This window comes from Capricornis sumatraensis, chromosome X, assembly GCF_032405125.1.
Source record: "Capricornis sumatraensis isolate serow.1 chromosome X, serow.2, whole genome shotgun sequence".
NCBI lineage: Eukaryota > Metazoa > Chordata > Mammalia > Artiodactyla > Bovidae > Capricornis > Capricornis sumatraensis.
In genome coordinates, this window is record NC_091092.1 from 124,349,295 (window position 1) to 124,363,260 (window position 13,966).

General features: G+C 43.4%; 1 protein-coding gene across 1 annotated transcript in view; it reads left to right on the forward strand.

Annotated features, from left to right (window-relative positions):
- Nucleotides 1–13,966, forward strand: part of SMPX (small muscle protein X-linked) — a 49,615-nt gene that overhangs the window by 14,069 nt on the left and 21,580 nt on the right. The window contains exons 3-4 of the mRNA XM_068963296.1: nucleotides 1,073–1,159; nucleotides 8,721–8,863. Of these exons, the coding sequence (XP_068819397.1) occupies nucleotides 1,073–1,159; nucleotides 8,721–8,849 (216 nt within the window). The 3' untranslated portion in view covers nucleotides 8,850–8,863. The remainder of the gene's footprint in view (nucleotides 1–1,072; nucleotides 1,160–8,720; nucleotides 8,864–13,966) is intronic.

A 13,966-nucleotide genomic window follows, 5' to 3' on the forward strand; every position in this document is an offset into this window, starting at 1 on the left:
GCAACTTCAATTTTTCAAGCCCACATATCCAATTACTCATAAGGCAACACTTTTATCTCAAGTGGAAAAAATACATTCTGCCTTAAAGAAAAGTCTTAATGCTTGTTTTATATGAGTGATACTCCTGGGTGAAGATGTTTCTGGTCTGCATTAAACATTCTTGCCTTTTGATAACAGATGAAATACGCACAAAATTCAAATTTACATATTCTCTTTCCCAAGTCTGAATTACTGTGTCATTTATTTTCCTTACATAATTTAATGTTTAGCATATTTAGTGTGTTCTAGAAGGTATTTTATTTTTACTAATGGATGGAAATTAGTATGTCATCTTGAAGGAGAAGAATCCATGAACTGTGATACCAGTGAACTTGACTTTCCAGCACTTTCCTCATGCACTGATCCACACAGTGGTGTGTCAGGGAGAAGGTAAAAGAGTGTCAATTACAGAGACCTAAGGAAAATGGCCCCCCACTCCAGTACTCTTGCCTGGAGAATCCCATGGAGGGAGGAGCCTGGTAGGCTACAGTCCATGGGGTCGCAAAGAGTTGGACACGACTGAGTGACTTCACTTTCAGTTTGACTTAAGGAAGTGTGAGAATAGCCATAGAACATTATGGGAAGGAAGAGGTGGTTTAGGAGGTATCATTGCCCTCTTCCTGTGGTAAATCTGTAGGCAGCTGAAAGAGGACTAAGGTGTGGGATGGTTTGTGCAAATGCCATTGCCCCCTCTCCTAGAATTATCTGTTCCTTCTACATCCCAGAGAGCAGAAAATATTAAGCACCACAGGAGGGCAACAGCCAGAACAAACTGTCTTCCAATTCTTTCAGCCAGTAGGGAGCTGTGAAATCACTGCACAGACCTAAGGATGAGTACCACAAATGTGGAATAAATGGAAGTCAAATTATCCTTTGCATATTTTTGTACTGTCATTATAGCAATTTTCTTGAGGTGAAAAGCTTTAAAGATGTACTTTTCAGATTTGTTTTGCCTGACAATGATTACCGTCTCAGAATGTTATAGCCGTTTCTTACTTCTCTTAAGCTAAATCTTCCCTGCTTTCTGTTTTAGGCAAATATCAATATCCCAATGGGAGCCTTTCGGCCAGGAGCTGGGCAACCCCCCAGAAGAAAAGAATGTACTCCGGAGACGGAGGAGGTGAGGCAAACTGAGCTGGCAGAACTCAGCTCCATCTTTCTCCTCCAATATCCTGACTAGACAGGGCCCAGAGGCAAGGCGAGGGCCAGCTTTCCAGGACGAGGAGGCCACAGGTGGATGTGGGTCAAGGAGTCATCACACAGAACACACATTTCTTTGGCTTTCTTGCTCAGTCAGCCATTGAAACACACTGCCCCCCACTTCCCTTCAGCTGACTCTAAGTGCCTGGCCCAGGTACTTGAAGATGCTGAGTTTGGCATCTAGTTTATTTATTCATTGTGTATGTCAGCTTGTGTGTCTGCTTGTGTGTGTGTGTGTTTGTGTCTGTGTATGTGTATATGTAGGGGGAAGTGGAACCTCTCAAATGCTCTTCGTTTAGTAGTAGTCACGAGCTTGCTAAGTTTTCACTCCAAAGCTTTTACTGAATTGAGCAGGATACACTTAGTACAGCTTCTGATGAGCAATGAACCCCGGTGGGAACGCAGGTAATAAGCACATTAAATTACTTGCGGATTCAAACAGAAAGCCCCAATCCCTGGATATTTCCTTTGAAAAGAAACTTGCAAGGGAGTCTATCAATTTCTGGATTTTCCCCCTCCCTCTGATTCTTTACCTTTCCTCCAAATTCAAATACCCAGTCTTCTAAAATGGGAGCTAAAATTCATCATGGGTACAAAAAAAAGAGAATAGTTCCCCGTCCAAATGTTTATATTTTTCCTCAGTTGTGAATTTACTGATGAAACTTGGAAGGTCCGAGTCTGAAAAAAAGTTTAAGGTCTTGGAGCAAAAAATAAAGTCACAGGGCACTGCAAACTGTATTTTGTTTTTGTTTTTTAAAAGGTGAAAAGATTTCTTTAAACTTTGTAGGTGGCCTTTTTGGTATTTGGTCCAAAAGAATCAGCGTTTCAAAATTTCCTAATAAAACTTTGGTTGTCCTGCATCTAACCTTTTTCTTTCTCATAAATAATTACTGATGTGGTCCTAAGTTAGTGGTTCCAGCCCCCTATAAAGAGAAAGATAATTTTTGAAAGGAGATAGAATCTTTGAGTGACATCACCAAGTTCTGGAATTTCAGTCACCCTTGATGAGTAACATTTTGAACATAAAAGCTGAAAAGATCCAGCCCCACTCTGATTTAACAGTAGATAATTTCAAGTTCTGCTGCTGCTAATCTGGCCACCAGTTAGCTCATGATCATGAACTCTCCTTTTGAACCTCTGTTTGCAAAATACGATCCCCCTCATTTCTCCAAGGGTCTCTGTGAGGAAAGAGTCAGTGATATAATGGACATGGCATAACCTAGCAGGTATTGAATAAATGACTGCTCACTGACTGACTGAATTATCCAATTTTTATGAAGGACTCCTGGGCCTATTATTTTGCATGTTGTAAGAAAATAGCCCAGGGAAGTGGAAGGGAGGGCAGAAAGGCATTTTTCCCACATCTCCATTCATCTGTTTTTCTTAATTTCTTTATTAATTCTGTTTTCTTCCTGTGCTTCCTCCTAAGCTGTGTCTGTCACTGTGTCTGGCAAACAGTTGCAAGGTAGCTTGACTCTCTTTTCTCACTAAACTGACTGATATGACGGTTGTTTTGGAGGCTTGCCCCTCATCTTCCTCTGTGGTAGACATGGCCCTCACTTCTTTATAGCTGGTACTCTCTCCACACAAGTGTCCCAGTTAGGAAATCTGCTTTTACTCTTGCCTTGTTTCCAGTCTGATGGTTCCAGCACATTCCAAAATGGCTAAACCCTGATAACAGCCTGGGTTGTGAAAACCTATTTCATGACCAACCACATAAACAAATGGCCAGCCAACATGCTTTGTGGGATAGAGGGAGCAAGGTATCCACAGAGATCCGGAGACCCCAGGAATGTTTCCTGAGTTGAGCTACATCTTTTTCATGGGGCTCATGGATCCAGAGGCTGGTGAAGGGTGGTATCCCTTATTGTAAGAGCTCGTGGGATCTTCTGGAGGGGTGGTATCTGGGCTGAACGTTGGAGTAAGGTTCTCATGAAAACAGTATTGCAGGCGAACAGTTAGGTGCGTGGCTTGGCTACAAGGCCCGAGCCACCTCTTGTCACATAGTTTGAATGCGATAATGGAATCTGAATTCAACTAACCTGTACAGCCCTGCTTTTCTATTACTATCCAGTTTCAGTTCAGTTCAGTTCAGTTCAGTTCAGTCGCTCAGTCGTGTCCGACTCTTTGCGACCCCATGAATTGCATGCAGCATGCCAGGCCTCCCTGTCCATCACCAACTCCCAGAGTTCACTCAGACTCGTGTCCATCGAGTCAGTGATGCCATCCAGCCATCTCATCCTCGGTTGTCCCCTTCTCCTGCCCCCAATCCCTCCTAGCATCAGAGTCTTTTCCAATGAGTGAACTCTTTGCATGAGGTGGCCAAAGTACTGGAGTTTCAGCTTTAGCATCATTCCTTTCAAAGAAATCCCAGGGTTGATCTCCTTCAGAATAGACTGGTTGGATCTCCTTGCAGTCCAAGGGACTCTCAAGAGTCTTCTCCAACACCACAGTTCAAATGCATCAATTCTTCGGCGCTCAGCCTTCTTCACAGTCCAACTCTCACATCCATACATGACCACAGGAAAAACCATAGCCTTGACTAGACGGACCTTAGTCGGCAAAGTAATGTCTCTGCTTTGGAATATGCTATCTAGGTTGGTCATAACTTTTCTTCCAAGGAGTAAGCGTCTTTTAATTTCATGGCTGCAATCACCATCTGCAGGGATTTTGGAGCCCCCAAAAATAAAGTCTGACACTGTTTCCACTGTTTCCCCATCTATTTCCCATGAAGTGATGGGACCAGATGCCATGATCTTCGTTTTCTGAATGTTGAGCTTTAAGCCAATTTTTTCACTCTCTTCTTTTACTTTCATCAAGAGGCTTTTTAGTTCCTCTTCACTTTCTGCCATAAGGGTGGTGTCATCTGCATATCTGAGGTTATTGATATTTCTCCTGGCAATCTTGATTCCAGCTTGTGTTTCTTCCAGTCCAGCGTTTCTCATGATGTACTCTGCATATAAGTTAAATAAGCAGGGTGACAATATACAGCCTTGATGTGCTCCTTTTCCTATTTGGAACCAGTCTGTTGTTCCATGTCCAGTTCTAACTGTTGCTTCCTGGCCTGCATACAGATTTCTCAAGAGGCAGGTTAGGTGGTCTGGTATTCCTTGGAATTGCTCACTTTCTTAGATTTGGGATTCATTGCCTAGCTTTGCATTAAGATAACTACTGTCTAAAGTCGAGGACATAATATACTATCCCTGAACAGAACAGGCCACCTCTGTCACAGCCAGGAACTCCCCCATCTCAATCCTGCCACCACCTCAGATGTGAAGAAGAGGAGGGACCCTAGCAGGAAGCCAGGATGGCCTCCCACCCACCTACAGTCTCTGTGAGCCCTTGCTCTGCTCGCAGAGCTGGAGGGCGCTCTCCATCTGCTTGGCCCAGCCAGAACTTGGCATGTGCCCAACACAGAAGCCTTACAACCAGATCTTGAGAAGCTGGGCTGGTCTTTTGCCTAAGACAATGCAGCTGCTTGATTAAAGTGATTTGAAGGATACTGACAAGCCCCTACTCTGTCTCCCAAATCTTACTTTTGACACAAATTCCATCATTATCAAGCCACAAAATAGCACATTGGGATTTTCTGTTCATTATTTCCCCCTCTGCCTGGTCCCTTTACACGATGCAAACACACTGTTGAATTCTGGTCTCACTACTTCCTAGCTGTGAGGCCATGGACAAGTTTCTTACCCCTCCCCCCAGTCCTGTGCCTCAGTTTACTCAACTGCAGAGCAGGGCTAACAATGGTTGTTGATTGAAGATTGCTGTGAGGATTGAATGTGTTAGCAGTGTGCTTGCTGTTGTTATTCAGTCTTCAGTGGTTGAGCATAAAGAGCACATCAGGCTGTACTGTTGTACAGAAGAGAATTTAGGGGGAAACTCAGGGCAGCTGGCAGTAAAGAGGAAGAGGAAGGTGAGATAGCTGGGAGGTGGTTCATCATTTTGCTCGATGTTACAAATACTCTGTCACCCCCAAAAGGGACATTTCTGTTTGACAATAGCCATTCCTGAAACTGGGACTGGCATGGGGGTTGATAAGCTGTCTCTCAAGTTTTATCTAAAACCAAAGAATGTCTTCCATGTTCTTTCTCAATTCAAATATCTACTTACAAAAGAAAAGAAAGCATGCTCAGCCAAATGGTGCCATCTGGACCCTGCCTGTTCATGCCTTAATGTATTATACTTCTTATGATAACAAATTCATAGAAAAAAATGGAATCTGATTCACATTATTTTTTAAAAGATGAGAGAAGATTCAACTAAGAGTAGGTACCACCACTAACCCCTTCCTGAGTCAATGTCTTAAAACCTACTTCTTAAATATATCCACTTATAACTTTCCATTATTTGTGACCCTACCAAATCAAGAGCTAAAATTTTACCTTGATAAATAAAAATCACAGTGCACTGAGGTTTTAATAAATTTCCAGGGAAATGCCTAATGTCCAATATTTTCATCCTTTAACTGTGTATGTTCACACAACAAATCTTTGCACACAGACACATAACTGCATACATGGGCTTTAGGTGTTAATTGTGGTAATAGAGCACATTTTGAAATTAGAAAGTGACTGTGACTCATCCAGGAACTTAACAGAAGGAATCAGAAATATTTTTCTCCTTCATGCTTCTGTATTAAGCTCTATCCACCTAACAACCATGGGAATGTTTATAAGTGAGGAAACATTTTTCATCTCACCACTACTCATATATTTTCTAAAAAGAACACCTTACAGCCTTGTTAAAAATTTCTTTTCAAAAGCCTAATGAAGAAGGTTTTGGAATACCTTGTCCTCCAGGTGGAGCTTTAACAGGTTTATCTACTGCTTCTAAATCTGCATTTATAAACGATGAATGTGCACAAAGGATGCAAAGAAGCTGAGCCTATGGCTCTGTACAATGACTCAGGGAAACAATACTCTGCGGGTATTTACAAAGGTAGAGTTGACATTGCATGACTCTATCATTTCGTGTGGGTGACATGTTAGCTATTTCATCAGCACTGCGCCAGAATCTAAGAAAATGACAAGAGGAAAACCCACTAGCCTCTAGGAGAAGACAAGCAGCTTACTATTTTATATTTTTACTCAGCCCTTTAAATAAACAATTTAAAAGCATTCCTGTACATGCACCAGAAGTCTGGGAAGCTTTCTTCCCTTTCCCTTTAGGGTTCAGACAACTCGAGAACTAGATGTAGGCGCTCGATGGGGGCTAAAGCACAGCATGGGCTTTACTACCCGAGTTACAGGACTGGCTGGCACACCTACGGCACAGGGCTTGACCCTGAGATAAGCGTGCGCTTTCTTCTTTTTCCCATAACTGAACCGGTTCACTCAGTTGCTGGCCCAGCAGGTGGAGCTCTGCCAGTCTCACGGAGAGCCTATGTTAGTCTGGGCCTCCAAGAAGCAGACCCAAAGAGGAGATTCGACGGGCGAAGTATTTACTGGGAAAACACTTGTCAGGAAACATGAGACGGTCGTGAGAAACATGAGACGGTGATGCAGATGAAGGATCATGGGGCTGAAGTGACCTAGACAACAGTGCTGTTCTCAGGAAAATTCTCGAGTCCTTCGCAGAGGAGGCCCAGGTCTCCCAGAAGCAAGCCCGCCTTCGGATCCTATGACGCTCAGCCATTGGCTGCGAGCAGCCGTGGGAAGTGTGACCTCAGCATGGTGATGGGCGGGTCTCAGGGCAAAGCAGCTGGGGCTGTCATTCAATTATCCTCCCTGCAGGAAACTGATCCGAGAGGCGTGCTCCTGTGGCTGCCACAGAGATCAAATGTTCCTCCAACACCTCCAGTCCAGGGCCCTGGAGACTGGGCACCTCACCACTAGCAAATAGGAGGAAGGAGCTAACCAGCAACCATCTGCACTACTTAGTTGGGGTTCCAGGAGCCACAAACAGCAATGGATCTTACTGTTTTACAGCCCTTGTTAATCTGTGTGTTTGGTGTATGTACATAGAGGCATAGATTTGTCACTATGGGACATTTTCAGGATTAATCAGCTAAACAGCTATCCACAAGTGTGCCTGTGCGCTTCTGTACCAGTAACTGGTGAAAGTGAAAGTCGCTCTGTCGTGTCCGACTCTTCGGGATCTCATGGACTATACAGTCCATGGAATTCTCTAGGCCAGAATACTGGAGTGGGTAGCCTTTCCCTTCTCCAGGGGATTTCCCAACCCAGGGATCGAACCCAGGTCTCCCACATTGCAGGCTGATTCTTTACCAGCTGAGCCACAAGGGAAGCCCAAGAATACTGGAGTGGGTAGCCTATCCCTTCTCCAGCGGATCTTCCCGACCCAGGAATCGAACCGGGGTCTCCTGCTTTGCTGGCGGATTCTTTACTAACTGAGCTATCAAGGAAGCCCCTACCAATAGCTGGTGGAGCCACCAAAACAAGTATAGAATGTGCTCCAGCTCTAAAGCCACAACAGAAAAACAGAAAACGTAAAATGCTTTCCAAAGTAGGAGGGGAGAGCCCTCCTCTGCCGCTGCATCCTCTCCCATCCAGATTTAAAGAGGTTTTGCTTATGTCAGTTTCAGTTTGTTTCTGTACCCCAGAAACATCATTGGAACAAAGGCTGGCAGCCAATATGCCCCAAACGAAAAAACAGAAAACTCCTGGACCAAGTCATTGTTAGAGGTGGCTGTGTACTAACGGTCTACAAACTCTGCCTTTAAGGCATCTTATGATATTATGATGTATGTGTGTGTATGTGTGTGTGTGCATGCACGTGCACCTGCATGCTCAGTGGCTCAGTTGCATCTGACTCTTTGAGACCCTATGGACTGTAGCCCACCAGGCTCCTCTAGCCATGAGATTCTCCAGGCAAGAATACTGGAGTGGGTTGCCATTTTCTACTCCAGGGGATCTTCCTGACCCAGCGACTGAACATGAGTCTATTGTGTCTCCTGCATTGGCAGGTGGATTCTTTGTTGTTCAGTTGCTCTGTCATGTCTGACTCTTCGCGACCCCATGGACTGCAGCACACCCGGCTTCCCTGTCCCTCAGCGTCTCCCAGAGTTTGCCCAAGTTCATGCACATTGAATTGGTGATGCCATCCAACCATCTCATCCTCTGTCACCCTCTTCTCTTTCTGCCTTCAGTTTTTCCCAGCAAGGTTTCTTTCCCACTAGATTAAATTTGGTTTTGTAAGATGCTTCTCTTGGAAACATAAATCCTTTTCACTAGTGCTAATTTTTATGAGCTATCAGATACTGTATCAGACACAGTACTCTTGTGTTTTCTAAGTCATGGGGAAATTACTTGTGTTTTTCTTCCAGCTTTATTCCTCCATAAATTGCATGAGATCTTCTTGAAACTTTGAGTGGATCACAACAGCACAAGAAAAAGTCAGTCTGCTAGAATTACATTGATGTTATTTTTGCTTTAATTTTTTTCGGCTTCATGTCCATGACCCAGAGAGACCATATGTCTTTTTCAGTGAGCTAAATCTTTCTATTTTTTCTTTAGTGTGCTCCTCCCACTTCGGACGAGGAGAAGAAGCCAATTCCAGGAGCTAAGAAACTTCCAGCGGTCAACCTATCGGAGATCCAGAACATTAAAAGTGAACTGAAGTATGTCCCCAAAGCTGAACAGTAGTTGGAAGAAAAAAGGTGAGTGAAAAACTATTTCCTTTATCTCAAAAAGACCTCTATAAAAATGGTTTATGAAACCCTTCCACAGAAGAAGTCTGGAATTCCAGAAGTGTTTACTAAGTATTGGCACTCTCACGTTAGACCAGAGCTTCTGGCACAAAGGTTTTCTGGTACATAAACCAAGCTTTGAGGCCTGTCTTATTTCCGGAGCAGTCAGACGGCCACTGAGGATGTTGGGCTGCCTTCCCCTTCCTAGTCCCCTTCTTAGTGAGACAGCCCCACACAGGACGATGGTTGTGCTCCGTGTATCACGCTGATGTGGACTTACCACGGCATTTACAGGTAACTTCTGCCGATAAGCTTCCTTTATAGTGGAGAGAGGAGCTGTTTCAAGTCAAAAGGACAGAACAGTATCCAGTGTTTTCAGTATAGTTATATGAAAGAATAAAGGAGTCAGAACAAAACACAGTAGATTCTATGACCATAGAGTGAGTCCAGGAACCTGGATGAGGAGAAAGTGACATAGCAGGAAGTGATCTGAAGCCATACACACTCGGTATTCATTACGACAGGGTGAAATGAACTGATGACTCTGTGTCATTTCACTCAGTACTGCTTGCGTTGCCAAGCTCAGATGAAATATTCCAATATGTCTGGGATGAGGCAACAGAAGTTTCTTGTGAGAAAGCCCCCAGGACTGAAACGAACTTTTGGTAATATTTATTATCATCACCCAACTAAGGCTCTTCAGTTAGACACATGAATTTTTAATGCAAACTTTAAAGGGTTTTTTGCTTTTATGAAATTCTTGTTGACCTAAATTTAACCCCAGTTCCAGTTGCAGAAGAATTTAGTTTTAAAGATTCAAAGGAATGTATTTTAAAATTAGTTCAGAGAGGATCCTGTGGTGTTATTCAGCAGTGAGATTGATTCTGTAGACTTGAATCTGTGGTTATGGTAATAGAGAACAATAGCAACTCAATAAAATATCAAAATGGTACCACAATAGCCAGAATATATTATTTGTTACTTCATTATCTCAGAGAAGACTTGAATGATTCTTCCCTCCTGAACAAATTCTAATAATGCAAAATCACTCAGAGAAGCCCATTTGTCCTTATTCTACAGGAATATAAAAACTTAAATTGTCCAGCTGGTTGATCTGAATTCCTGATGAAGACAGTCACTGTTTTGAGCCTAGGAGTGATCTTTATTTTTGTAGGAGAGGTAGTAAGCTGTTTTGATTTTGACGCATCAATGCTTCTTCTGCAAATCTGTCGGATTTGGAGACCTCCATGGTCATGGTTTATGGTCACGGAGGGAGAGGATTTCTTAACATTGACTGATTAGCTGGAATCATAAGCAGTAAATACCCTGGACCAGCTATCATCTAGCTCCTCACTGGTTGGATTTGATTTCCTCCCTTTTGGGCCACCCCTTCATCACCTACCCTCACTGTGTATTATTGTTCAGTGATTTTTTAAAATTTAAATTTATTTATTTTAATTGGAGGCTAGTTACTTTAGAATATTGTACTGGTTTTGCCATACATCAACAAGAATCCGCCACGAGTGTACACGTGTTCCCAATCCTGAACCCCCTCCCACCTTGTTCAGTGATTTAATCGAACAGGTCATTGTCTGAAAACTGAGTAAGTCCACAGTACCAAACTAGGAGGGCTTCCCAGGTGGCTCAGTGGTAAAGAATCTGCCTACCACTGCAAGAGATAAGGGTTTGTTCCTTGGGTCTGGAAGATCCCCTGGAGAAGGAAATGGCAGCCCACATTAGTAGTCTTGCCTGGGAAATCCCATGGACAGAGGAGCCTGGTGTGCTACAGTCCATGGGGTCGTAAAGAGTTGGACATGACTGAGTGACTAAAACAACAACACCCAAGCTATGAAAACCACAAGATTCAAAGTCTAGGGTATAACAATTATAATACTCTAGACATAAGAGAGAGGAGCACCTCCTTCTAGCTAAGATCAGCACTTCTTTTAAGTGAGATTTCAAACTCTTTCCATGTCCTGTGTTATGGCTAGAATTATTCAGGAATATCAATAAAAAACACTTTGGATAAGAATCATAAAGGCCAGTGACTAGCCATTTAGAGATCTAATCACAGCTTATGGCAAAGGACTTAGGGCCTAAACCTCCTCAGAAACCAGAACCAGGCAACAAAGGGACAGCACATACTGACTCAAGACCAAGAAAGACAGGAGAATCCCCAGTGGGGCCCTAACCCACGCTGGGGCAGGGGAAGGCAGGTCTTCATTCCCGTACCTCTCAGGAGTCTCCTGGCTGCTATTCAAGGTGGCCAGAGGGAGATTTAAGCAAGCCTGGGGGTTAGAGGAAGAGAAAGGAGCAGCAGCAAGGCCTGAAAACCAAGGGCCCTCTCATGCTCACATACCTACTTGTTTGTTGCATGATCAGGAATCTCCAACCCCGTGTCCACTGTCAAAAGCCACTGTCAGCCTGTCTGTAGCTGAAGCAGAGGCCACCTCAGACTCCACGAATAGGGGTCTGGGCACCTGGAGGATTGCTAAGGGCTGTTGTCCAATAGACTCTGTGTCCACTTCTGCTCCCTCCCAACCCTCAGATCAGACCACAGGAGCCCAGTAAAGAACCTCTGTAACTAGCTTCTGTACTGTGGGCACTTCATTCTGCTCTACAAGATCAATAGATGTCAAACTTGGTCACTGCTCTCAGGATACTTTTATCTTAATGGAAACATAAATACAAAATACTTCAAAAGATAGGTAACAATTCAAGAATTAGATAGCCTCTCAGTGATTCAAGATATTCCGTGGCTTTGTGACCCCCTATGACTAGTAGTCAGTAGAATAAAGCAAGGTTATGATTCACTAGAGGGGGAGACTCACAATGATTTGGCATCAGGGACAACTGCAAGGAGGTGGTAGGAATGGAATGATTTAAACAGAGGCTCAGAGATAATTTCTGAGTGTAGGGGTTGTCCAGCGCATCATTAGTGGACCAGCCTGCTGAGACCAAAGAGTTCTTCTAGGGCAATACTTAGACTTTCAGGGCAGAGCAAAACAAGATCCTACAGCCCACCCACATCATCTCTTCTCTTTTTCCAGCAATTAAAGAAATCAGTGATAACAAAGAATTAGAGAGGAACAAAATAAGTATCAAAGCAGTGGCAATGTAGCAATTAGGAGAAGAATGATTAACAAAGATAAACCCTGAGGAGAGTTCTACAATTATGTTAATGAACACGAAGATAGCAGCAATTGAAAGCCCTGGGAGCCATGAAGCACTAGAAAGAAATTGTCCTTCTGAAGTGGCAGGAACTCCTCCTCTCTGTGTTGGACATTGCAGCGCGGCCATGTGGTGTGCGACAGCCAGATCTGATGACAGCAGACAAAACCAGGGTTTTAGAAAAATGCAAAATTTTAGTGATTCTTAATAACCCGCTTAGCTTTTGGCCATGTATATAGAAAGTCTATGAAATGAATCTCCATTTTCCTGTAAGAACTGAGGGAAAGAAAGAAAGAAAGTGAAGTCACTCAGTCGTATCCAACTCTTTGCGACCCCATGGACTGTAGCCTGCCAGGCTCCTCCATCCAGGGGATTCTCCAGGCAAGAATATTGGAGTGGGTTGCCATTCCCTTCTCCAGGGCATCTTCCTGACCCAGGGATTGAACCCTGGTCTCCCACACTGTAGGCAGGCTCTTTACCGTCTGAGCCACCAGGGAAGTTGGCCTGAACTGAGGGAAGCACTTGCATTTGGGAATCAGAGTCTTTTAAAGTCACCCAGTGGGCATTGGACCATACTTTAAGAAACATTGCTGTAGGGCAGTAAGTGAGAGTGAATTGGAATGATCTGTAACTCCTGCACACCCATATGCAGCCCCCTGGTGTCAAGTTAGTCTCTATCCTGTACCCAACATTAACCAACCAGCCTTGATTCTAGAGTTTGTAGTTTTGAAAAGAGCCATTATCATGTCCTGTTGGGGAGGCATGCCTTCTCCATCAAGCACTTTGTGGCAACTCTGGCATCACCTGTTTATGCTGTCACAATCATTATCAAACTATTCATTTTATTTTTTTAAATCTTCTTATCATGCTAGGATATAGCTTTTCAAAGGCCGGGGCACACTGGGTACATCTTGAGCACACATGCCTCATTACTGGTGCCCTGACCACAGCAAGTCTGTAGAAGTGTGTTCTTACAGACTTTCCAGGTTCGTGCACTCTCTGGGAGATTACTACCTAAAAGCAATCTTGAGCACACATGCCTCATTACTGGTGCCCTGGCCACAGCAAGTCTGTAGAAATGTGTTCTTACAGACTTTCCAGGTTCATGCACTCTCTGGGAGATTACTACCTAAAAGCAAGACTAACTTTTCTGTCAAGGACTGAAGGTAACATTGTTGGCCACAATCAGTAAAGGTCTCAGAAATTTGACTTTAATTTATTGATTATAATTTTATTCCTCTGGGAAACTGAAAACAATTAGGAAAAATGTAAAGATTGGCTCATTTTCCTCAAAGGGGGAGAAAAATATGTAAATCCAGAAGAAAATCATTTAATTTTCAAGAGTTCTTTGGATTTATTTTTCAAAGAACATCTATGTCCAGATAAGACATATTCACCAACCAGTCATCCGGAAAGATGCCATCTCTGCTCGAGGAGAACATAAGGCGTTCATTACTCCTAAATGTTAAGCATTACATATCACAGTTATTCTTGCTGATTCAAAGGCTCATTCTGAGAGTGTTGGCAGAAGGGCAAATTGATGTACTCAGACACTTGATGAAGTGTGTTTAGTACCTGACAACAGACCCACAAAATACGTGTAACAAAAACTAACAGAACTGAAGGGAGAAATAGACAACTGAACAATAACAGCAGGCAACTTCAGTACTCCACTTTCAACAATGGATAGAACAATTAGACGGAAGATCAGCAAGGAAATTGTCTCAGTTTGTTTGGGCTGGTATATAAGAAGACCATAGACTGGGTGCTTTATAAACAACAGAAATTCATTTCTCACAGTTCTAGAGAGTGGGAAGTCCAAGATCAAGGCACTAGCAGATTTGGTATCTGGTGAGAACTTGCTTCCTGTTTTATAGACGGCCATCTCCCTGTGTTCTCACA